This window comes from Rhinolophus sinicus, chromosome 1 (assembly GCF_057876585.1).
Source record: "Rhinolophus sinicus isolate RSI-liver-muscle chromosome 1, RSI-T2T, whole genome shotgun sequence".
Taxonomy (NCBI): Eukaryota; Metazoa; Chordata; class Mammalia; order Chiroptera; family Rhinolophidae; genus Rhinolophus; species Rhinolophus sinicus.
The window spans coordinates 22,965,925-22,992,688 of record NC_142501.1 but is presented as its reverse complement, the minus strand read 5'-3'; the positions used below and the strand labels follow the sequence as shown (position 1 = coordinate 22,992,688).

Genomic DNA, 26,764 nt, shown 5'->3' with positions numbered 1-26,764 from the left:
GATATTCTCAATAAATATGTGAGTGGATGAGCACATTTAGAGACAATAAAGATTTTTAACAGGCTAATATAGAACTTTGTGACAGGGATATTTTTATATGGAGGAAATCACATGAGTAAAAACAAGGAATAGGAAGGCGTGTGGGCTATTTATACAGGGCCAGTGTGAGAAAAGACGGGAAAGATACATGTGAACATAGTATTGATATGGGACTTGGAATGCCAGACCAAAGATTTGCCTTTTATTTTGGAAGGTGTTGAGGGAACTAATGAAAGTTTTTGATTAGTTGAATGTCAGAATCAGAATACTTGAACTGAAAAAAAGCCATTGGAAGTAATCTCACTGTCTGCATTATGGACTAGGCTAACTGATTGGCCACCAGGAACACCTTAATATTGTCATACATGCAGAAAGTAATATTTTGGTTTTTGTGATTTTTTTTTTTTTTTTTTTGGTTATTTGTGTTTTCATAATAAAGACATAAAGCCTAAGCTCACAGACATTGGAACTAGCGTGAAAAAATTTACCTAGTGTTTCAGTTTCTTGCTTTCTAAGGAAATAGACTAATTTTCTTTCCCTTTTTTTTGGCGTGGGCGTGTATATTAGACGCATGACAAATTTAGATTTGTATATTTCTGGCTGACTTTTCAGTAACACAAAAATTAGGTCAGATACTACCATGTATATTCTTACTTTTCAGTTTTTATTGTATCTTGCTGGAGAGTTTTCTTATTAAAACCAAGCATGAAGGAATAATCCTGAAGACATTAGGTTTCCTTATTGCTCTTGGCCTTATGATGTGTAAAATATTTAATTTTTTTTAATTGATAAAGTGCATATATCTTAAGTGTACAGCTGGATGAATTCTTATATATACATACACCTGTGTAGCCACTACCAAAATCAAGATAGAGAACATTTCTGGCACACCAGAGGACTCCCTCTTAACCCTTTCTGGTCACTACCTAGTATTTCTTCAAAGAATTTATGTGTCTGGTTTCTTTTAGTCTTCATTTATGTTTGCTTTGTTGCATGTAATAGTACTGGTTCATACTGTTTCATTACTGCATAGTATGCCGTTATATGGATGTGACACTATCCGTTCTATTGTTGATGGACATGTGAGTTGTTTCTAGTTTTTAGCTATTACAATAAAGCTACTGTGAATATTCTTGTAAAAGTCTTGTTGTGAACATATGTTTTTATTTCTCGAGTAAATACATGGGAAATGAATTGATGTGTCTAGGTAGGCATCAAATTTTCCTTTATTAAAAATTGCCCTGTTTTCCTAAAGTGCCTGTGCCATTTTACACTCCTACAGCAATGCGTGTGAGATACAGTTGCTCCACATTTTTGCTAATACCCAGTATTTTCTATCTTATTCATTTTAGCCACTTTGATGGTTATATAGTGGTATCTCATTGTGGTTTTAATTTGCATTTCTCTATTTTGAACAGATTGAGTGCGTTTTCATACACCTTCTTTTGTGAAGTGACTGTTCAAGTCTGTTCCTCCTTTTTGTATTGGGTTATTGGTGGTGTTCTGGTTGATTTATGTAGTTTATTATATATTCCAGAGTCATATTTTGGGTGTACATGTTACATATACTTTTAGCCTACAGCTTGCCTTTCGACTGTCTTAATGCCTTCTTTTTAATAAACAGAGGTTCTTAAATTTGATGAAACCTAGTCTATTATATCACTTTTTTAAATGGATGCTGCTTTTTGTGTCCTCTTGAAGAATCTTGCTTGGCCACGTTCTTAAAAATAGTGTCCTTTTGTTTTCTTTAGATAAAGCTTTGTTGTTTTACCTGTCTTATTTATGTCCATTATGATCCATTTCAAATTAATTTTTGCATATGGTGTGAGATAGGATTCAACTTTCCATACAGGTATATACTTAGGCCAGCATTAATTATTGCAATGACCATTCTATTGCCAGTGGGGTGACTGCAGGTGGTGAGTGAGGGTTTGGAAAGCATTCCAGGTAGAGATTATCAGAATCCTGACTACCTACATCCTTATGTATTGTGTTTCCAGCACTGTGATCATTGCTTCGTATTACATTTTTTTATTTCATCTTTGCTGCTTGTTTGTGAGATGCATGTTATTTTCATTTTACTAGTGAGAAAACAGATTCCAGGACTTTCAGATCGTAAGACTTAGTTGACTGTTTTGAAGAGCAACTCTTTAAGAGTGGCAGCACTGTTTCCTTTTGGATCTCTTGCTAGCTCAGGAGCAGCTGAATGTAGAAGGATTTGAGGATCTAAAGCTTCTGGAAACTGCAGTATTCTTTTGTCACTTTGTGCAGGGATCCAAAATACTAACCTTTTCTTCACTTTAAACAACTTTCTTTTAAAATTCTACATGACGGATAGGTTACTGTATTGTTGATTTTCAAAGGTTTTTCATTGATTATTGAAAAATTAATAACATAGTAAAACTGAATTTAAATTTTCTTCCACTTTAGGAAAATAGTAATGCTAAAAGCATATCTCTGTGCAAGGTCAGATAAACCAGAACCTGAGATTTTCGTGTGCCTGCTGCCTCCTGCCAGGGCAGTTGGCATCTCTACAGGATCTTTTGGTCTCATTTTACATTGCAAGTCCCACATTTATAGCTGTGTGAACCTGGACAAGTTACTTAACTCTCAAGCCTCCTTTTCCTTATCTGTCAAGTGAGAATGAGAATATACTTTCCACAGGGTTGTTTTTTTTTTTTTCCCCTAAGGACTAAACTAGATGCCAAGTACATTGTTGAACATAGTTCCTAATATTTGGTAAGAGATTAGTGAACTTTAGTGTGAGCTTTGAATGAATAAATATATTAATGCATTAAAATGGCTTTTGTGATTTACCACCCCAAACTGGCTTGTGCATCTTGGTTTAATACATTTCCTCTGAACCCCAGCTAATTTACCAGTTGTAACTTGACCTCAGCAATAATATTTTGTGTTTTAGGTCTAGTGCTTAGAATAAGGAGAGCATTAAAGAAGGTGAAGAAATTGAATTGGGGTGTGATAATTTTTTCCCTTTCCCTAGAACAAATGTTTATATATTTTTGTATGCTATATTATATCATTTTCCTGTATACCATTGAAAGAATGTATGGGCTAGGAAATACTGGTCGGCCCCTGTGTATGTAAGAATGCAGTCTCAGTTTCTTCATGAAGAAAGTCACAGTTTTCATAATTCTGCGTGCTTCTGTTTCCCTTTTTCAGGCAGTGTGATTGAAATCTTTGGAGTGATTTTTTTTTTTTAATTAGTTTTTTTCTACAGTGATTTCACTCTGGTTTGTTTTATCTAATGTGGACCAAAAGCATAGACTTGCTAATTGAGCATTCATTAACAATTTTTAAAATATTTCTCAAAATTCATTTAACACTTCAAATATATCAAATATTCATTTCTTAAATTTACACAGTGTTCGTAAAAATTTCAAGTCTGTCAAAAAACTGACATACTTTAATTCAAATACACTGTTACCCAGCCCAATTTCTATGTTGATCAATTTTACTACAGATAGGGTCTGGGTTATTGAGAAAAATAGTAGGTAGGGCGCATCTAATGATTAAATGAAAATTTTTCTGTTTTTGTTTCTATGAACAGTCAAGAATCTGAAATCTTTAAGTTATCAAATTGATTTCTTAGAGAAAGTGATAAAACCAAGGAGTCTCACTGAGTCTGCATTATACTGAATTTGATATTGGAAATGAGATTGCCTGAATATATTTAGAATCTTACTTTGAAGTATATGAGCTGAATTGAAGCTATTAGTTTTATGTAAATCTCAGTGTCTTTCTGCAGGGGAAAAAGAGCCTTCCTGCTCCTGCCCAACTGCCAGGGCTGACAGACTTCTTAGATTATAATTGCATGTCGCTATTTGGCAAGTTCAGCAGCTTAGGCTCACAAATAGGTTAACCTCTGTTGCCTTTCTCAAAAGCAGTTAAAAAGTGGATGTATTTTATTGATTCCTTAGATTTAAAAATAATGTTTAAATATAGTAGGCTTTCTGTGAGATTTTAAATATAATGTATTTCAGTATATGTTAAATAAGCTTATTGTCTTCAGTGAAATTTTTTATATTTTAGGTACACGGATTTTGTAAGTATTAATAAGCCTGTTTGAGTACAGAGATCTGGTAAATGTAAATATTAATTATATTTTAAAAAGAATTGTTTTGTCACGAATGAGTTTAGTTCTAATTCGGTTAACTTGGTGACTGGTTATGTTTGTACCTGAATTCCAGCACTCAAAAAGTTTGACTGATTACAGAGCTTTATTTCTAGAAGAGTGGTCTCCTTTATGTTATATAGGAGCATTGGTATGCAATGTATGCATGATAATATGGCCTTGATTCTCTTGATGTATTTCCTTAGGTTTTGTATATACTTGGCTAGTCTATATATTATGTTCTAAAGCAGTTTTATGGTTGACATGTTGGCATAAAATAATCTTCTATGTATTTTACTTCTTAAAGGCTAATTTTTCCCCCTCATTTTTCTCTTGCAAATTTTCTTTAATGGAAAATTATTTGAAGAATGTTTTCTTGCAGTGTTTCTATGTATGGCTCTGTCTTCCTTCCATACAGTAGTAATCATGTTGTTGGTTCAGTCTTGTTTTCTGCCTTTTGCTCATTAGTGTTTTATCCCACATATTTTCATATTACTAGTCTTTATAACCATAATTTTTAATGGCTGAGTAATATTCCATTGTTGAAATGCCACAGCTTATCAAAATATTTCTGTATTTAAGTTATTTTCTAAATTTTTTTAATCACAGTGAGCACCATATGTTAATATTGTTTCCATAAGCATGTATGTTCTTCTTTTCACTATTTCTTTGAAATTACAAGTTCTTTTTCAGTGTAACTCAGTAGCAGCCTCACATTTTTTTTCCCTTGAGGATATTAAGTGTGTTACTCTATCATTTTTAATCTCAAATGTCTGATGATAATTTCAGTATTTTTTTTTCTTATAAGCCAGTTGTTCTTTTTTATTTAGATGACCAAAGGATTTTTATTCTTTAAAGTCCAATAATTTTACTGGACAGTGTCTTGGTATTGTGCATTGTGTGTTGCTATTCAGATGGTGTGCTCATTTTATGTAGCTCAAATCTTCTTTCAGGAAAGTTTCTTGAATTATAGTTTTTAGTATTTCTTCTTTTTCTTATTTTTGTTTTTTCCTCTTTTTTTTAGCTTCTTATCTTTAGTAATTTATTACTTTCAAATAATTTTTAACTTTTTCCTTATTTTTGATTTTTAAAAGTTCTTTCCTTTTTACCTGTTTTTAAGATAATTGTCTGTTGTGTTTATTCATTCTTGTGTTTCTTTTAAATTAGCCTTCATTTTTGAAGACATTTTAAAAATTTCTAATTCTTTTCCAAGTTCTAACATCTCATTTCTGAGTTTCCTAATTCTGATTAGTGTTGTTTTTTAATGTCTTATATCATTTTATTGTCTTTTTGGTCATCTTTTGTGAATGTCTTCTTGTTCTCACGATAACTTTGTGTGGGATTTATCTGTGAAGTTAGTTTCCCTGAATGTCTAGACAGAGATGGGATTCAGGGTATTTTTTCTAACTTACAGAGCTCCTTATTTTCAGGGGTTTTTTTCTCTTGTTTTTAATGGCAACTTATTTTCTGAGGTTGTTTGGCTCTGTTCCACTCCTCTGCTTGTATGTGAACTTTTGCTTTCCTTCGGCTCTGTTGACTCCGTCCTATTCAGCTTTGCTTCCACTCCTAGTAGTGTCTCCTTAGTGTTGTGCTCTGACTTGGGAGGGGGGCACCTTGGCTGGTCAGTTTTGGGAGTTCATGGGGGCTAAACTGCGCTAGCCTTTCAGACTTTTCTACAGACGTTTCGTACAGACCCACTAATGCATTGGATATTCCTGGTTTCAGCTGTTGTCTAATTGGCCACTGTGCTTTCCTGTGAACACCCATTGGCTGTTTGGGGCTTTTCCTGTTTTCAGATCTGTCTTAGACTCCCTGTATTTTCCTCTGCTTCTTCCTTCACAAGCACTAAATACTATGAAGGATTTGTGGCTCTTGATTGTGTGACTTACTAGTGTGTATTTTGGGGCTCATGGAGATACCCGATTGTCCCTTTGTGTTGCAAATGTTGTTTATGGAATTTTAGTTTTGCTGTTTGGTTTGTTATCTGTAAAATACACATACACTCACATTCATACACTTATACTTACTGTGCTGGGGATCCCCAAGACCAGGTTTGATGATTCACTAGGAGGACTCATAGGACTCAGCATGATTTATTACAATGAAAGGGTACAAAGCAAAATGAGCAAAGAGGAAAAGACACATGGGGTAAAGTCCTGAGGAAACCAGGCACAAGCTTCCAAACGAGTCTTCTCTCAGTGGATAAGATGTACTTGTTTTCTCCAGCATCAAATTGTGACAGCATGTGTGAAAAGTTATCTACCAGGGAAGCTCATTAGAGACTTATTGCTGAGGGTTTTTATTGGAGGCTGCTTACCTAAGCACCCTCGCCTAGCATGTACTAAAATTTCAAATTTCCAGAAGGAAAGCAGGTGTTGAGCTGTGGTTCAGTCATGAACCATATATTTGCACAAATAGATTAGACATAATGAAATGATCTTATCTATTAGAGTAGTGGGAACCCTCCCAAAATCCAGGTTCCCAGACGTCAGACAAGGGCAAATCTTGAAAGCAGGATTTGCTAAGGTTAGTCAGTCTCAGGCCAGCTTAAGTCTTTTCTGCACACATAAATACACACACATACTCAAAAGGGGGAATTCAGAGAGATTAAAAAACTCTGTGATCACCATGACCACGGTCTTTGCAGAGTCCTCCAATTAAAAAGATTTTAAGCAATGCAGAGATATGTTCAGATTTCCAGTTTTGAAGAGATTCATGCTGTAATAGTGTGAAGGATGGATGGTAAGCCTTTGATAATGGAAGTAGGCAGTAGCTCAGGTGACAGTTGATTAGTGCTTGAAATAAGACACTGAGAATCAAGAAGAAAGAAGGGATGGAGTTGAAGGGATACTGTGTGTGTGTGTGTGTGTGTGTGTGTGTATGTACATGCATATATAGTGTATGTATATATATACATATATATGTGTGTACATATATATACATATATATATATATAAGAGACTGAAGCTATAAGAAAATATGAATGTGAATTATCTCTGCAAAGGGAAGGTTTTTCTAAGTATAAGAACAAAGTCGTAAGTCATTGAGAACAAGTTTGATAAATTTATGTACATAAAAATTTAAAATTTGACAAAAAAACAATACTTGAAAAAAATAAAAAAGTTGAAATGGGGAAAATATTTATACCTATGAGAGCATTAATATCCTTATTGAGATCAATTGCAAGTTAGTACTTAAAAAATCTTAATAGACCAGTAGAAAAAAAGCAAAATAGATTAATGGGCAATTGAAAAAAACAAGAAAGACATATGGTCACATAGCAGTTTTCAACCCAGAACCTTTAGAGCATGAATAACAATGAAATACAAATTCTTTCATAAATTAGCAGTTTTTAAAAATGATGGTAGGGTACTTGAAAATTGGAAATAACCTAAACATTAGATTATTTAGATAAATTGATATACATTCATAGATTATTCAGCTATTAAAGTCATGTAATAGAAAAAAATGATATTGCTAACTTTATACTAATATAGTATGATCTCAAATTTTCTGTTGATACTTTATTGAATACACACAAACATACATACACATACAAAAATAATTAAAACAATATCCCCCAAAGTGTTAACCAGTTTTTCTCTAGGTGGTGGGATTATGGATATTTCTTTCTTTTTTTTTTTTCAGTCTTCCAAATACTGCAGGGAGGAGCAAACTATGACCCATGGGTTAGCTGTTATTTTTGTAAATAAAGTTTTTTTGAAAGACAGCCATGCTTATTTATGTATTGCTTATCACTGCTTTTGCAGTACAGCAGTGTAAAATATTTACTATCTGTTCTTTTAAGAAAAAGTTTGCCAACCCCTGATGTGATAGTGAGTGATACGTATTTTATATTTAGAAACAACCTCTCTCCTTCAGAAGCACACACATTTTTACATAATAATAATTAAGAAAAAATAGCATTGCTGCTTATAATGCTGGGATTTTTAGTAAGCTTCTTGGCGATCTTTTTTTTCTCTTAGAAATAGCTTGAATGTGGAAAATATAGGGACTTAATAAGTGCTGCTGATAGTAAAATAAATTAATACTTATTTTAAATAGAATTTCCGTAGATCAATACTTTGTTTATCCAGGATCACTGAATATTCTGTTAGTGATGTTCTAAAGAAATGATGATTTAGTAGATAGAAAGTTCAGAAATGAATATCTGTTTTCAAGGAGATAAAGGGGAGGCATTTAAAAGAATCAGTGTGACTACCTAAGGATCTTTTTAAAAATATGGGTAAAAGATGATTGAATGGGCATATAAACAGCAATGAGTATGGGGGTCATGAACCTGTGAGGATAGTAGCGATCGATACTATGTACCTGGGTCTGTGCAGAAATTCTGTTTAATCCTCAAAATAATCTGGACAGGCAAACAAGTATTTTCTGTTTTGTAGGTGAAAACACTGAGGCTTGGAGTTTAAGTAATTTACCCAAGTGACATGGAGTTTAGTGGAGCCTCCACTTGAATCCAGGTTTATCTGAGAGGAAGATTTATGGTGGTTATCTTTCATCTTTTTTTTGTTTGTTTGTTTTTAATGGATTGCCAGTAAGTTCACAGATTTTGAAACAATGTATCAAATTTAGGTTTTGACTTAATCAAGAAGTGGATTTTTAACTATTTATCAAGTTTTACTATATAAAAGTCGTAAGCTCCCTGTTTCCTGCTATATTCAAGTAGATTCTGGATGACCATGTTTTAAGGATGTAGCAAATTCTGGCTGTGGCTAAGAGATAGAACTTCATGAACTTTGAGAACCTATGAGATATATGATTTTATGGTGTTAGCTGTGTGTTTTGCATTTAATTTGAATTTACGTTATATGAAGGACCATAACTGTGTAAACTCTTACAATGCTGCAGAAATCTTTAAAAAATTGGGAATTTGCCTTGTTGATATATGACTCTGTAAACATAATTCATTAAGGAGCTCTGTGTCTTTTATATAGTTATCTTATGGTCCATCTAGTTTATTTTTTCTTGAGTGTCGACTAGAGGAAAGATTTATCTATTCCAGTTGATATACTGTCCTTCAACAAAGATGGGAAATATATACCAACACTTTCTCTTTGTACTTTAGCCATATAAAAATAAGAAGCCAAATTTAATGGATGGCCATAGTAATTGTCTTAACCTATGTGTCTGGTAACAAGTACTCCTTTTGTTTCCTTAGAATTTGTTTTGTGTTATTCCTAAATTTTTTTTTAATTTTATTAAATTTATCAGAGTGACATTGGTTGATAAAATTATATAGATTTCATATGTACAATTCATCATCTGTATATTGCATTGTATGTTCACCACCCAAAGCAAAATCTCCTGTCACCATATATTTGACCCCTTTTACCTTTGTCTGCCTTCCCCCCAGTCCTCCTTTCCCTTTGGTAACTGTTGTCTGTGTCTCTAAGTTTTTGTTAGTTTGTTGTCTTGTTCATTTGTTGCTTTCACTTTTATATCCCGCATGAGGAGTGAAATCAATGGCTCTTGACTTTTTCTGTCTGATTTTCTTCACTTAGCATGATATTCTCAAGATCCATCCGTGTTGTTGCAAATGGCAGTATTTCATCTTTTCTTGTGGCTGAGTAGTATTCCATTGTATGTATGTACCACATCTTTATACAATCATCCACCAAAGGACACTTCGGTTGTTTCCATGTCTTGGCCACCGTGAGTAATGCTGCAATGAACATAGGACCGGTACATATATCTTTATGAATAAATATTTTCAAATTTTGGGGGTAGATACCCAGAGGAGGGATTGCTGGGTCATATGATAATTCTCGTCTTAATTTTTTGAGGAACCTCCATACTGTTTTCCATAGGGGCTGTACCAGTTTACATTCCCATCAGCAGGGTACGAGGGTCCCTTTTCTCTACACCCTCTCCAAAACCTGTGATTATTGTCTTGTTGATAACAGCCATTCTAACAGGTATGAGAACAAAGTATAAGGTATGAGGTGGTATCTCATTGTAGTTTTGATTTGCATGTCCCTCATAGATAGCGAAGTTGAGCATCTTTTCATACATCTGTTAGCTGTTTGTATGTCTTCTTGGGAGAAGTGTCTGTTCAGGTCTTCTGCCCATTTTTTAAATTGGATTGTTTGGTTTTTCTTGTTGTTGTTGAGTTGAATGAGTTCTTTAGATATTTTGGATATTAGTCCTTTATCGGAGGTGTTGTTTCCAAATATCTTCTCCCATTTGTTTGGTTGCCTCTATTTTATTCATGGTTTCTTTTGCTGTGCAGAAGCTTTTTAGTTTGATATAGTCCCATTTATTTTTGCTTTTACTTCCCTTGCCTTTGAGGTCAAATTCATAAAATCCTCTCTTAAGACCAAAGTCCATAAATTTAGTATTTAGGTTTTCTTCTATGTATTTTATTGCTTCAGTTCTTATATTTAAGTCTTTAATCCATTTTGAATTAACATTTGTGTATGGTGACAGATAGTCTAGTTTTATTCTTTTGCATGTGGATGTCCAATTTTCCCAGCACCATTTATTGAAGAGGCTTTCTTTTTTTCCATTGTATGTTTTTGGCTCATTGGTTGAAAATTATTTGCCCACATGCACATAGGTTTATTTCTGGGCTCAATTTTTTTCATTGGTCTGTGTGTCTGTTTTTCTGCCAGTACCCTGGTGTTTTGTGTATTGCTTTGTAGTATAGTTTGAAGTAATGATACCCTCCAGCTTTGTTCTTTTTTCTCAGGATTGCTTTGGCTATTTGGTGTCTTTTGTTGTTCCATACATATCTGATGATTTTTTGTTCTATTTCTATAAAAAAAATGCCATTGGGATTTTGATGGGGGATTGCATTAAAACTGTATACTGCATTGGGTAATATGGCCATTTTAACTATGTTGATTCTTCTAATCCATGAACACGGAATTGCTTTCCATTTCTTTGTGTCTTTAATTTCTTTTAATAATGTGTTGTAGTTTTTAGTGTATAGGTCCTTCACATCCTTTTTAAAGTTTATTCTTATGTATTTTATTCTTTTTGTTGCAGGTGCAAAAGGAATTGTTTTTGTTTTTTCATTTTTCTGAAATTTCGTTTTTAGTACATTAGGAACACAGTGGATTTTTGTACATTGATTTTGTATCCTGCAACTTTACTGTATTTGCTTATTGTTTCTATCAGTTTTTTGATGGAGTCGTTAGGGTTTTCTATGTAAAGAATCATTGTCGGCAAAAAATGACAATTTGACTTCTTCGCTCCCAATTTGGATGCATTTTATTTCTTTGTTGTTCTTGATTGCTCTGGCTGTCTTATGTTGTATAACAGTGGTGAGAGGGGGCATCCTTGTTTTGTTCCTGATTTAGAGGAAAAGCTTGCAGTTTTTCTCCATTGAATGGATTAGCTGAGGGATTATCACATATGGCCTTTATTATGTTGATGTACTTTCCTTCTATATCCATTTTTTTGAGTGTTTTAATCATAAATGGATGTTATAGCTTTTCAAATGCTTTCGCTGCATCTATTGATATGATCATTTGATTTTTATCCTTTGTTTTGTTTATGGTGTATCACATTGATCGATTTCCGTATGTTGAACCATCCTTGTGCCCCTGGGATGAACCCCACTTGATCCTGATGTATTATCTTTTTAATGTATTGCTGCATATATTCGTCAGAGATACTAGTCTGTAGTTTCCTTTTTTTGTGTTATCCTTGCCCGGTTTTGGTAACAGGACAATGTTGGCCTCATAGAATGAATTAGGAAGTATTGCCTCTTCAATTTTTTGGAAGAATTTGAGAAGGATAGGTATTAAATCTTTGAATATTTGGTATAATTTACTAGCGATGCCATCTCTAAATATTTTTTGTTGTTGAGGGCTAATACATATTATTTTGAAACATCTTAGACGTAAGCAGAATATGAATTTTTAATACCTAAAAGCCAGTGTTTTTAAATCCTTTTGAAATATGAAAGATTAAATTAGATAAAGCAAACAAACAAAAAACCTCAGATGTGACTTTGTTCTGTGACAGCTTTATCTGGGACCAAATATAAAGTTAATACCCGCCTACTAGAACCTGATTCGTTGCTTGACTCAAGACTGTAACTTAACTGTTTGAAGGCGTCTTACAGTCAGTTTCCCACTTCTGTAGATTCTACTTAATTTCCATATATTGCTCTTCCTTCTTAGGGAACCATGTGCTTAAATATAAAGTACTTAATTCTTAGCACAATAAATGGCATTATGAATACAAGTTTGAAAGCAATATTTTAGTAAAAGTCGATAAAATTCAACCAGTTTTAACTCACAACTTTTTTACTCAAACAGGATTTTTGTTTATTCTGGTTCAGCTAGACCAGAAGCTAGAAAGAGAGAATGTCTCCAGTGCTTTAGAGAAAAGCGAGCATTGACCTCAGGCTGATGCTTTTGAAAGAAATGGATATATTCATCCCCAGTCTAGAGTATTGATAATTTCTCCTTTGTGGTTTAGTTCTTTTTTAATACGCTTCAGGTGTTGAATTGCCAGTGCATCAGATGCTCAGATTCAAACAAATATATCCAAATATCTGAAATATATATAGAATACAAATATTGCTTATTCTCTGCCAGTATTTCGTTGTACTTATTTGTGATTTGGCTGTGACATAGCCTTTTATTTATGGTGGATGTTTTAACCTTGATGAATTAATGTGGTTAATCTCAATGTACTGTATTTTTCCTCTGAAAAAAAGAGGAGATTGCGATAGCTGTACTCCAAGATAACAAAATCATGGTAAATATTCAATTACTAGAATATTGGTATGTCTAGAGTCATCTTATATAGCCCACTAAATGATTTTATGATTGTTAAAATTGAAATCTGCTACTTATAAACCAGAGAAGTCCTAAATCCTATGTGAGTATTATGCTTGGTGGTTGGGCACTATTTATATTGTTTATATAAAATGTTTTTATGAATACTTGCAACTACATAAAATTTATTCTTATTTTTATAGCCTGTTCGGCACTTGAAGTACTCCTTATTTAAGAAATCACTACTGGGCAGTGTTTCGGATAACGGAATAGTAACTCTCTGGGATGTGAATAGTCAGAGTCCATACCATAACTTTGACAGTACACATAAAGCTCCAGCTTCAGGCATCTGTTTTTCTCCTGTCAATGAACTGTTATTTGTAACCATAGGCTTGGATAAAAGAATCATTCTTTATGACACTTCAAGTAAGAAGTAAGTGTGACATGCTCATTTCTTAATTTAGTAGTGATTATCTCATTAGCATATGTATTTGTGATTTGTACAGACCTCTAATTAATGTTCAGGAGCTCTAAAATTTCTGTACTTGATATCTAGTAAGACCGATTTTTTTTCTTTTTCTTCCCATGCAGAAAAAGATAGATGAGGCGTGGTGTTCTTTAGAGTACTTCTGGATCGTGAATTTTGAGGGATAGCATGTTGATTTCACATCTTTATTTTAGCATGCATGCATATTCTTTTTTCAGAATACAACTAAATATGTATAGTTTTAAAGCAATATGATTAATTTGCTTTGAAATTAAATCTTTATCTAAAGCAGGGTTTCTAAACTAAACATTTTTGGCTGGATAATTCTTGATTGTGGGGGGCTGTCCTGGGCTTTGTAGGATATTCAGCAGCTTCCCTGGCCTCTACCCGCTTGGTGCCAGTAGCACTTCTCCAGCTGTGACATCCTAATTGCCCCCCGTTGAGATCCACTGATCTAGAGCTAAAGGATAATCTAAGTGTCTGGGTCCATTGTCCTTTCTTGTCCTTCTTAGAGTTATAGGGATACTTGGTTACCTTTAAAAAGAAAGCAGCAAGAATGCTACAGATGTATTCAAGATACCTAACAATTCTAAAGATCAATGTAGAAGAAAATGGTAATGTTACTCCTAGGGAAGGACCTACTATCAGCCCTTGTTAAGAGTTTATTGTTACTTCACATTCTTTTTTCTTTTTACTTTTTTTTTGAACTATTTACTGAGAGACCTGAGTTAGTAAGCCATTCCTCTCTTACATCAGACACTCCAGCTAAGAGCTCAGCTTCAGCAGATCAGTCTCCATATTTCTATTTTAGCTTCCTGAGGATCAAGCCACATGGATTCTGTTAGCTTTTTGGTCAAGAGATGCACAACTAAGAACAAAACAGCAGCTGCTCCCTTGTGAAAGGTCATAGTCCTCTTGAGGCTTTCGCAGGTCAATTAATGGAAAGTGGATACTGAGAGCCTGCTTAACCTTTAGGCTAGAGTCCTTGTTTGTGGAATAACACCCAGGAATTCTGTCACATTCACTGCCAAAGGAATAATTACTCAAAGAAATAGGTACTGCTTCTAGAAGATGTAGAATGTACCTATTAGAAGAAAATAGAAAAATAGGATGGAGTGTTCAGCAGTTCCTTTTTATGCCGTTGTATTAGAAATGTTTCTAATTCTAAATTTCTGCTGTAAACACGTATTTGGGATGTGTATGTTATTTGCCCAATTCTAAGTAAGTTTGGTTTTGGTATACAGTTATTTATATGTCATATAAGCTTATATACCTGGATACACTCATATATCTACATATACTTTGTTCTCCTTTCCAAAGGCTAGTGAAAACTTTAGTGGCTGACACTCCTCTAACTGCAGTAGATTTCATGCCTGATGGAGCCACTTTGGCTATTGGATCTTCCCGTGGGAAAATATATCAGTATGATTTAAGGATGTTGAAATCACCAGTTAAAACCATCAGTGCTCACAAAACATCTGTGCAGTGTATAGCATTTCAGTACTCCACTAGTCTTTCTAAGGTAAGATATTTTCTTTCTTGTCTGCATTTTTTGACTAACTAAAATCTAGCTCATGGAAATATTAAGTTGTCAATTAAACACAGTGTAGTTTTGATTCATAATTATTTTTAGATGAAAGCATTTAAAATAATTTCAGTACAAAGCCATTTGATACTTGGTTTTAAAACTTTATTTTTTAAAATTTTACACCTAATGTTCATATTTCCCTCTTTTCAAAAATATTTTAAAAGACCTTTTCGGTTCAGAGGGAAACTGTCAGATCCACCAGCAAATTTAGGCTTTGTAAGGGAAAATATATATATTTTTAATCTAACAAGGAATTTATAAAATATTAATAACAGTATGGAGCATTAGAAACCTGAGCCTTTAAATATTCCATTACATTTCAGTCAAGTTTAAATAAAGGCTGTTCAAATAAGCCCTCAGCTGTGAACAAACGAACTGTCAATGTGAGCGCTGCTAGTGGAGGAGTTCAGAATTCTGGAATTGTTAGAGAAGCAACCACCACTTCCATTGCCACAGTTCTACCACAGCCCATGACAACAGTTGTGGGGAAAGGAACAGTTGCTGCTCAAGACAAAGCAGGTAAATGTTGCTTATATATAGTGTTTGGAGTGACCCCACCCCACCCAAATATAGATAATTATTTAGGTAAACTTATTAGTAGATATCATTAAAGAAGTAAAAATTTTAACTTCAGCTATACATTTAAAAAAATATTAATGAAAGACACGTTGCTTATTCTATTTAGCTGAACTTCTGTTATAAAATATTAGCTTAAAAACAGGATAATGTCAATTAAGAAATTTATTCTAATATCACTAGACTGGATGACTTTCCATTGTGTCTTCAGATTAATCAGTAGAGAATGAAACTTTGATGGAGTCATGATTTGATCTTTGAGGTTTTATTTTTTGTTTGTTTTTTAAGAAAAGCTATTAATGGCTCCTTTTGTTTCATATTTCAGAATGGAAAGTAAGTCAAGTGATGAAATTAATATATTTAGGTGTTAAATAGTGCCTGGCACATGTTAAGCAGGTATTAGTAGTTTGTTAAATACAAACAAATGGAAATGTTGTAATTAAATTTTTTGTTCTACTCTGATAATCATATTGATGAAGCATTTCTTGAAGAATTTATTTAGACTTTGTGAAGGTGTAGTATTCTGATAAATTTCCCCATACTTACTGTAGAATATATTCGTTGCTCACAGTAAAGATGGTATTCCCTAAATTCCTGAAAACCTTCTGGTTTTTATTTTAAGAAGTTATACTAAACTGTCAACTTGGAACAGATATTTTTATCTACATGGTGTATAGATGCCAGTATGTTTCTAAAATATTCTCATTGGAAGTGGATGTATCCATGTCTTCTTTAATTTTTTTAGGAGTAAGTACTTGACTTGGACAAAAATATTTGTTGGTGCCTTCTCAATCTGAGTTTACTATTTCCATGTATAAGCAAAACTTTGTTAGTTAACCTTGATAGTGTGGAATAGTTATTTTTAAGTAATAAGTATATTCACTATAAATTTTCTGTGACTATCTACATTATTCTTACTTAAAAAAATCGTTACGTAGTATATAGAAAAATATTTAGATCCTTATTTAAAAACTCCTGGAAATAAATACTGTTGCTTTCTGTTTAAAAGAAGAAATTCTTTTTGAAATATAGCTTCAAGTAATGTTTGCCAAGATGTAGAATTATCTATATGAAATTTGCCATTATGTTCAAAAATTATTTTATTAATTTTATACATAATTTAAAAAATTAAGTGAAATAAAGTTTCTCTCATTTGTCATAAATTTTCTAAGGTCTTACTCTTATTCACTTAGTTTTTAATAAGGAGGCTCATGTTTAATGTTGACAGCATTAATTAGGAAATGAAAGACTTGGGTCTGCAGGGTCACTGACTAACAACTCTTGGCTGATTAGTAACGTTTCTGGTAAAATGAATGTTTACTCTGCATCTATAGTTAGAAATTTTTGTTTATTAATTTTATTTTGAAATAATTGAAACATAGGAAAGTTTCAATAGTAGTTCGAAGAACACGTGAGCTTTAGTATCTAGCAGATTCACCATTTTATAAATTTTGCCACATTTGCTTCCTTATTTTCACACACACACACACACACACACGTACAGTTTTTTTCCCTCTGAAACATTGAGAGTATCTAATTAGGCTTAAGTCTCAGGTCTGTCACTTCCTGCCAGGATGACTTTGGGGAATTTTCTTAACCACTCTGAGTCTCACTGTTCTCTTCCATAGATAATATTTAACTTCTGGGTTATAGCGAAAATCAGAGAAAATACATCAAAAGTGCCTGGCACATGGCGGGCACTCAGTATATTAAGGTGTGACTAATAATATTGTTATTACTATCATTATCGTTACTATTATTATTATTTTAGGCCCGTTTGTAAAGTAAATCAAAGTTTGAAAACAGTTCATGTTGCTTCTACTGAAGGTGTCCTGATTTAGTTATTGAAAAAAAACCTCTGCAGACTTGTTGCTAGTGCTGATTACCAGTAGAAAGCCATTTCAGGAGTAAAAAATAAATTACTGCATGCCTCTTTATTGTTATCTATTCTATAATATTCTTTATGAGTCTGGTATTCTGGATTTCTTCATCTTAGTAAACTACTCATATTGTGAGGTTAGTGAAGTCATTGGATGTTGATAATGCTGAGAGCGATGTTAAGCTCCCACTGTTAGTGAAGAAAAAGACAGAAGAGGGGGAAAAATTCATTCACTGCAAATTGGAGAAAGAACTAACATAACTTGAATCCTGCTATCTGTTAGGCATTGTGCCATATATGCCTTACAGACTTTTTAAAAAATAATTTGTGGATAATCTGAGTGAGGCAGTAACAAAAGTAAGTTGTGTTGAGTATACTTTGTTTAAGAGGGAAGCAAAGTATATAAAAATTGTTTTAGAAAAATCCCAATCACAATGGCTGAAATAAGGTGGTGCTGTATGAAAAAATAAGGTAGTACTGTATGCAAAATAAGTTACTTGATTGGGAGGGGGGGTGCCTTTATTCCATGAAAAGGATGATTAACTGAGCTATTGTTAAATTCTTTTTTTCCTGGTGCTCACAGTTGTTGTATTACCAATAGTATGGGTAATGCATTAATTTGTAGAACCTAGCTTCTGATGATAAATTTATGTAGATGTAATAATACTTATTTTTGTATCTAATTTCTATAAGGTTTGCCTCGAAGCATCAACACAGATATTTCGCCCAAGGAAACAGACAGTGGACAAAATCAGGATTTCTCCATCTTTGATGATACTGGAAAAAGTAGCTTAGGTGACATGTTCTCACCTATCAGAGATGGTAAGTCTGTTCGGATCAGAGAGTCATGTTCTCTTGCTGGTGGTCATTCTGACTGAAAGATGTGGGTAATAGTTTCAGTTTAACTCTTTTCCTTTCCCCTAATATTATCAAATGTTATCATTCTAAAGTATATGCTGGTAATTTTCACTTGGGACCTGTGCAAAAAGCTCTCAAGTTAGCATTTTAATTTCCACAGAAATTTCTGAAAGGAAGTTTTGCCTCCACAGGCAATCTTTTACTTGTACCTACTTCTAAATAAATCATCATAAAATTGTGGATATTTTGATAGGCAAAATATATCTTCCTAACTTAAAAAAAAATTATTTCTGTGTTTATTAGTATTTAATTGGTATTAAATGTTTTCATGGAGACAAATGGCCAGGTGGTAGATTGCCTCATCTATTACACTATGTATGAAACTATCATATACACACACACGCACACACACTCCCCATTGCTAGTAGACATTGCCATTAAAAAGAAAACAAAAAGCAAGAAAGTTTGCCAGCTTGATAAATGCAAACATTATTTATCGTTGTTGTTCACTTTATATAAACTAGGCACATTGTTTGGCTGGGTTTCTTTGGTGCTGATGTTCATTCTGTTTCTCTTAACAGGATACTTCCACTGCTAATAGCAGTATTATCAATAATATGGGTAAATTTCTAGAGGGTAATTTAGCAGGCTTAAATATTCACACTTTTTGGCCTGTTAATTCCATTTCTATAAGTTTACCTATGGAAATATTCAGAGAAACCCACAAAGATTTGCATGTTTACTGTTTATATATAATAGTGAAAAACTGGAGCAAATCTAAATATCAACAGGAGCAAGATGTTTAAATTGTTTTATATCTGCTCATAATCGTACAAAATTTAATTTTTTATTTTAAAATTGTGTATATTCCAAGTTTTTACAATGAATTTCATAGTCAAAAAGAATAAATACAATTTATTAGTACAGAATTATTGGGTGTCTTCTGTGTTACCCCAGCCTTAAAATGACTACTTCAACATCCAGGTCAAATTCCCTTTTCTTCCACCTAATAAAAGAGGGAAGGGTTCCTTTCTTTCAGGAAAAAGAGGGGTCAGACTACATAAAGAGTAATGTGAGGAAGGACGTGGGCGAAGGAGGGAAAAGTGACTCGGGCTGGTGTTGAGAAAGGTTTCTGAAGTTAGTGCCCAGTTGGAGAGTTTGGGTTTAAAAGAACCCATGGAGTTAACTTTTGAATTAAAGAATGTAGGAAGGGGGGTTATGGAGGGTTTCGAGTTATAAATTAAGTCCTCTTTAATGATTTTTAAGAGAAATGAAGAAAGGATCGAAATTCCTCTTTAATTACTTTAGCTATTTTTAAAATATGATTAGAATATGAGCCATATGCCCTTCATTTATTAGTTTTACATTATTAATAAGAAGAAAACATGGATACTAAATATAGTACTGGTTTCATTATCAAGAGATTCGTGTTTTAATCTCAAGGATGCAGCTCTACTGGTAAAAGGCTTAATCTGTTTGTACTTCAATTTCTTCATCTTTTACATAAGAATACTACTTTTGCTCGGGCAAAACTAACAGCTTCCAAAAGTATGTGTGTGTTGTGTAATTGCTAGGCATATATGCACACATGCATAGACAGATAGGTGATTGGATGGATGGATGATAATCCTAATATGATCATCTTGTATAATAATTTATTGGCCATTTAAATTACTGGTGAATTTTTTTATGACTTTGGACCATTTTTCTATTAATCTGTTAAAATGGAATTAAGCACTTTTGGGTTAATTGAGAAATGAATACTGCAGTATTGAAATACTCTACCATTGAAATAGATATTAATAAACCTTTGTTTTTTATAGCATTGTATTGCTTGCAAAATATGCTTACATTATTTCATTTAATTCTTAGAACAATCTTAAGAGATCGTCAGGGCATTATCCCTCTTATATAGTTGCAGAAACTGAAGCTTAATTGTATTAAAGTTCTGTTCGACATCACAAAGGTATTAAGTAGTGTAGGCAGAACTGGGTTAGAGAGCTTTGGAGCTTACTACAGTGCTTTTTCTAATACACTTTGGTGTCTCATTAAATGACTCTATCGTAGAATTATCTTTTCATATTTGCTGCTATGCATGAAGCTAAAAGAACAAAAAGGGAAGTTTATGTTAGTACTACCTTTAACTTTACTCAGATTTTTCTTCTTATAATTATTAGCCTCTGAACTCCTTGGGGTAATGAATAAGAAGCTTAAGTTGCTGTGGTGCCTTTTTCACTATCTTTTAAGTTTGATTTTCTAATTTTCTTATAGAGGCTGCAGTTAACAAGGGAGGTGATGAGTCCGTAGCCAAAGGAGATGGTAAGACCTATTGAGAAGTAGTTTTATGAAAATTGTTTAAGTAGTATTGTGGTATCTATTGCTGTGTAACAAATTACCCCAAAATTTTGAATCTTAAAAGAACACATTATCTCATAATTGTGGGATACGAATCTGAGCATGGCTTTAGGTCTCTTGGTGCTTTAATCAGGGTGATCAAGGGCGGCAGGCACCTCGAGGCTGACCTGGGTCACGATCTGCTTCCAAGCTCATTCATGTGGCTGTTGGCCAAAGACAAAAGTCAGTTCCTTCCCCTGTGGCCTCTCCGCAGGGCAGCTGACAACATGGCAACTGCCTTGCCTCGGAGCTGGTGAGCAAGAGAGTGAGAGTGGACCCCAGGATGGAAGCCACAGTGTGTTTGTCATCAAATCTTAGAAGTGACATCCCACCACTTGTTAGTAGCAAGTTGCTAGGTCCAACCCACATTCAAAGGGCCTGGAGGCAGGATTATTAGGAGCCGCAGTGGAGGCTACCTGCCAAGGTACATACCATAGGTGGATACCAAATTAACAGTCTTCAGTTATCAGAAACTAATACTGACTAAAACCCTCATTGTCAGTTTTCAAAGTATTTTCACGTATAATACCTCTGTAGCCTAACCACTCAGGGAAATAAATATTCACATTTACAGATCAGGAAGCAGTCACAGAATGTTACGATTTTTACCCAAGAACAAACATCAGATAAGGGCTAGAGCTGGCAAAGGAACCTGCTTCTGAATCCAGATCCCATATCTTTCTCATGTATTAACCTATCTATTGTGTTAAGTGTTTTTGTTAAATATCCAAGATTGGGGAAAGTCTTATGCAAATGCAGTTTTTTTTTTTTTCCTCCTCCTTTTCAGGCCTTGACTTTTTAACACACCTGAACTCAGTGTTTCCTCCAAGAAAACATCCAGGAGCTTCTGGCACTTCAGTATTGCATTCCAGTCCTCTCAATGTCTTTATGGGATCTCCAGGGAAAGAAGAAAATGAAAATCACGATCTGACAGCTGAATCTAAGAAAACGTATCTTGGAAAACAGGAACCTAAAGACTCCTTCAAACAGGTATCTGCCTGAAAATAATACTGAACTCACTGTGTGTGTTTATCACTAGCAAGCATGATGAGCTTCATCACAAGAAAGCAGGCAGCTGTTATTAATGTGTCCTAATTATTGACAGTGCTGGGCACTTACCAGGTGAAAAAATACTCTTAAATCTGGATGTCATATTTTAAAATCTAAAGGATACTTTTGAAATCTGTCTCTAGATATGTTGAAGGTAATGGCAATATAAACTTATACTATTTCTTTTTCCTAAGACAAGAAACTTAATGTAACTGTGTAATAATATTTTATACCTGAGTTTTTTTTGGAATGTATTTCCGTTGCAGCAGAAAGCACCACGTTGGTGGTCAAGTCATTTACCCCAAGTCTTAGAGCAATTTGCTAATTGATAGTGCTGAGAATGTAATTCATTAGCATTACGTTCCTCTGTAATATAGTATTCAATATAGAAGTTCATTTATTATGTAAGTGTTTAAAATGGTCAAATATTACCAGGAACACTGAATTTGTTGTGCATTATATCTCTTTATTTTCATTTATTTTTTAGAATGATATGGAAAGAAACCATTCAAGAAGTACAGAAATTTCTTTTGACTTAGTTTTCAAATATTTCTGACTAGGTATCACTTGAGAGGCTGGGGAAATTTTTTTTTTTTTTTTCCCTGTGATTTTCATTTTAAATGATATTCAATAGCTAGTAAATGAGGTTTTTCTCATCACATTATCATTGAGATTGTTTTTGATTAGTACACTTAATTTATTTTACCACTAGTTCTAGCAATTTTTTTTCTCTTTTTATATCCCTTTCTATTCTTCCTTTATCTGACCCTACCTACTGGATAAAAACCGAAAAGTAGGTGCAAATTATGTAGATGACATGGGTAAAACCAGAATTTATATATTAATTGTTTATTTTAAATGTGAAGTTTGCAAAGTTGATCTCCGGTGCTGAAACTGGAAGTCTAAATACCTCTCCATCATCTAACCAAACAAGAAGCCCTGAGAAATTTGAAAAGCCAGAGAAAGAAAATGAAGCCCAGTTACTATATGAACCTACAATCAATGGGTCCTCAACTTCAAGTAAGTACATGAAACTTCCCTAATGTTTGAAAGTGTTAAGTTGAAAGGATAATTAATGTAAGTATTTAACTTGAAAGGATAATTAATGGAGTAATCATAGAGTAAAAATTAAAAATAATTAAGTTTAAAGTTTATGATATTGCTCTAGTGTGACTCTTACTAAAAGACAATAAAATGTATATGAGTGGTTAAGTTAACCACATTTATTTGACACTCTTGGTGTGAATTTCGTTTTTCAATCTACTATGTAAATATCTTGATCTAATATGGTACAGATAGGAATATACTGTAGGATATTCCTATCTGTAGGACCTTTGAAAATAGGTCATTAACTACCTAAAATTGTCTCTCCCCTCCCATATTAAAGCCTTATTTGTAGAGTTCATACAACAGACCCTGAAAACTGAGTCACATTTAAAGGGATATTAGGTTCAGTTATAAGAGTTATCTATATAAAACAACTCTGTAGAAGCAACTCTGTTATATAGATATCTATATTTTACCTTAAGGCTTCTGTGAATAAATTGCATTAGCGTAAACTCTAGGGCTTTGCCTGTAGCACTACTTTACTCCTATATTCCTTCTGTTTGTTTTTAATGGTCTTGGTTTATCGAGTTTGTGGTGCAGCTTGTCACATTCATCTTTTATAAGAGGAAATGGTTCAGAGATTCTTCAAGATTAATCCCTCTGTCATATATTATTACGTTAGACAGTTGGAGATATATATGTATATGTATACACACACATATACACACACACACACAGAAATAATGTCATAGAAAGTTTCTAAGATTTATATTCCAACCAGTGAATTTTTCTAAATGTCACAGGAACACTGTTCTTTACCAGTTTTTCAAGTTTTCTCATGCCAAATCTTATTTGGAAATGTTTGATGTCTCTTAGTCCAAGTTGACTATTAATATTTTCTCTTTTTTTATTTTAGATCCGAAGTTAGCATCCTCTGTCACTGCTGGAGTTGCCAGTTCACTATCAGAAAAAATAGCTGATACCATTGGAAATAATCGACCAAATGCACCATTGACATCCATTCAAATTCGTTTTATTCAAAACATGATACAGGAAACATTGGATGACTTTAGGTAGTGACTAAGAAATTTCTCTATCTGGACCTTAACTGCTTTTATTAGGTGTAAAACCAGAACTATAAATAACATTGGTGGTTACTACTTTTCCCTATGTTTTGGTGTCCATAAAACCATAGCAAACATAATGAGGTTTGTTGATCTTGATATGCTGAATTTATTGAATATCAGCCAGGAAAAGGCACATTTTCCTATGGTAGTTATTAGATAACTTGATAGGGCAGTCTAGAGCAGGCTGCCATTGTGGGTATTTTTTTATTAAAATGTGGATGGATTCCGGTAAGCTCAAATGGGATTCTTACATACATATAGTATTTATAGATCACCTGCTAACTATACTAGGTGCAATAACATAATACAGAAAAATATTTTTTAAAGGAGTTCTGAATATTTTCAAATAGATGAATTAGAATGTAATACTTTATTTCAAAAAAAAATTCTTGCATGGATCTATCCTTGTCTCCTCATCTTTTGAATTTTGAACATGGTAAGAATGTGTTCTATAATGCTGCCTCCTTTTACCTATAATTTCTATAGATTTTGGAAGCTATTATCAATTATTAGAATCTTTTATGGGTTTTTTTTCCCTGACCTATAGTTACTTACTGTATTTCCCCAAAAATAAGACCTAGCCGGACAATCAGCTGTAATGTGTCTTTTGGAGCAAAAATTAATATAAGACCCAGTATTATATTATATCATATCATATTATATATCTTATCATATCATATCATATCATATATCAGACCCGGTCTTATATTATAGTAAAATATACTTAAATTTGGTTCTTTTACCTATCATCTCAGTATGTTTTGGAAACTATTATCAATTATTAGAATCTTTATATTTTTCTTTCTGACCTATAGTTAACTTAGTATTCTAGTTCAAATTTGGTTATCATGAGCAAGAATGTTGGAGAAGATATGCAGTTTTTGTTGGTGCATATTTCTTTTTAATGTTAAAAATGGTTTTAAATGTTAACATACACATTTTTAAAGAAAACTCATCATTTTGGAATTTACAGTGTGTGTGGTGTATGTACCAGATGCTAAGGATATAAAAATGGTCCGCCCACAAAGGCCATATAGTTTAATTGGGATAGGTACAGTGTGTCCTGCTATGATGTGTCTTTCTTTAATATGAATTAATTCATGATTGGTAAATAGGGCAGTGATGACAACATGGTGAACAAATTCTGTTGGTTCATGTAACAGCAACCAAAACAAAGTCCTAAACCCTGCTGAAGGCAGCAAACCACCTGTCGGTGTCCTTCTCTTCCTATGCCCTTCCTTCTAACCTGGTTTGGTTATGTGCTCTGTGTTAGGAAGTACTTATTATGTGACGATTCCCCCATTTGGGGCATTTTATTGTTGCCTCTATGCTTGACAGCTCAATTGTTTCTTCTGTCTTCTTTCCCCCTTTTATCAAGTAGAAATCACTTTTTTAAGGACAAGTCTTATTATTCAATATTTAAACTATGCTAGTATTTTTATTAGGATTTAATTGTTTTTATTAGTGTTCTCTTTATAAAGTTATGTATGTTTTGAGTGGTCTGTTCTAATCCTTTTTCCCTAAGTCTCGTTCTTCTTTCTGTCGTTTTCTTTTTTAGTTTTATTGTGTTAAGAACGCTTAACGTGAGCTCTACCCTCTTAGTAGATTTTTAAATGTGCAGTACAGGCACATGTTGTAGGATCAGGTCTCTTGAACTTTTTTGCATGACTGAAATTTTATGCTCATCAGCTAGCAACTCCCTTTTTCCCCTTCTCCCCAGCCCCTGACAACCACAATTCTGTTGTTTATTTCCATGAGGTTAACTATTTTAGATGTCTCTTATCAGTGGAATCATGCAGATTTGTCCTTCTGTGACCAGCTTATTTCACTTAGCATTATGTCATTCAGGTTCATGCATGTTGTCGGATATTGCAAAGTTTCCTTCTTTTTTAAGGCTGAGTATTATTCTAATACAGCGTTAATCACATTTTAAAAATTTGGCTCTTATTTTCAGTACACAGTTTTAAAGAATGTGAGGTTTTTCAGGAATGCATATGTATGGCAAAATAGCAGAATTGTCTAGATACAGCTAACTATAATATGTGAACAAAGCAATGTTGGAAACATGGAAAGGGAGCCGTCTTTCTGCTGGGGCACACCTAGAGATATCACTGTCCTGCCTTCCGCTTTCAGCATGCCTTGTGTGCCTGTACCAGGGAGTGGGGGTGAGTAGGGCCCTCTCTCAGCTCTCCTGCCTCTCCATCACCATAAGCTGCCTCCGCTTGGGACTCAGTGAGGACCCAGAGAGGCTCAGAGTGTTTCTGTACATTTACTTGCTCTGCACAGTAGGTCTTGCACAGCTACACCTCACAGTGGGGGGACAAAGAAGGGTGTGAGGGGTTCCCTTTCAGCAGCTCTCCTTCAGCTGTGGAGTGTGGCCGCCTTCTCTACAAGGCCTGTAGTGCTTCAGAGAGGCTACTCTCGGTTCTCCCTGCCCCAAGTCTTCACCAGGCTTTGTGTTCCTTGCGGGGGAGGGGTGTCTCTCTTAGCCCTCCTGCTCTGCCCCTAATTTTTTTACATAAGCACTCAGCAAAGGCCTGTGGCAAAAAGTCGGTGAGTGACTGCAGGCTTATTTTGTGGCTGGGACTCCCTGGGATTCTAATCTGTTGTGCCGGTCTTCACTTGTCCTTTACAAATCTATGAAAAATTCAGCTAGTTCTCCTTACACTGTCAGTGGCAGCTTTCTCCCCCACTGCTGCTCTGTTGAGGATGAAAACAATCATAGGTCTCTTCTAGGCGGGAATCATCATATTCTGGATTTTAGTTCTTTTAGGTTTCTTTACACACTCAGCTCTGGTTGAATTTTTAAAATGTGTAGTTTTAGGTTATCT

At 34.0% G+C, this 26,764-nt stretch overlaps 1 protein-coding gene across 3 annotated transcripts in view; it reads left to right on the top strand.

Annotated features, from left to right (window-relative positions):
* The window catches only part of NEDD1 (NEDD1 gamma-tubulin ring complex targeting factor), a 43,746-nt gene that overhangs the window by 11,884 nt on the left and 5,098 nt on the right, over positions 1-26,764 (top strand). For 2 of the 3 annotated variants that reach the window (XM_019732198.3, XM_019732199.3), the window contains exons 6-13: positions 13,131-13,360; positions 14,735-14,936; positions 15,326-15,521; positions 18,151-18,279; positions 20,587-20,634; positions 21,497-21,699; positions 22,626-22,779; positions 23,723-23,879. In XM_019732198.3, coding sequence (XP_019587757.2) covers positions 13,131-13,360; positions 14,735-14,936; positions 15,326-15,521; positions 18,151-18,279; positions 20,587-20,634; positions 21,497-21,699; positions 22,626-22,779; positions 23,723-23,879 — 1,319 coding nt within the window. The remainder of the gene's footprint in view (positions 1-13,130; positions 13,361-14,734; positions 14,937-15,325; positions 15,522-18,150; positions 18,280-20,586; positions 20,635-21,496; positions 21,700-22,625; positions 22,780-23,722; positions 23,880-26,764) is intronic. The other variant, XM_088797390.1, reaches the window with a different exon arrangement.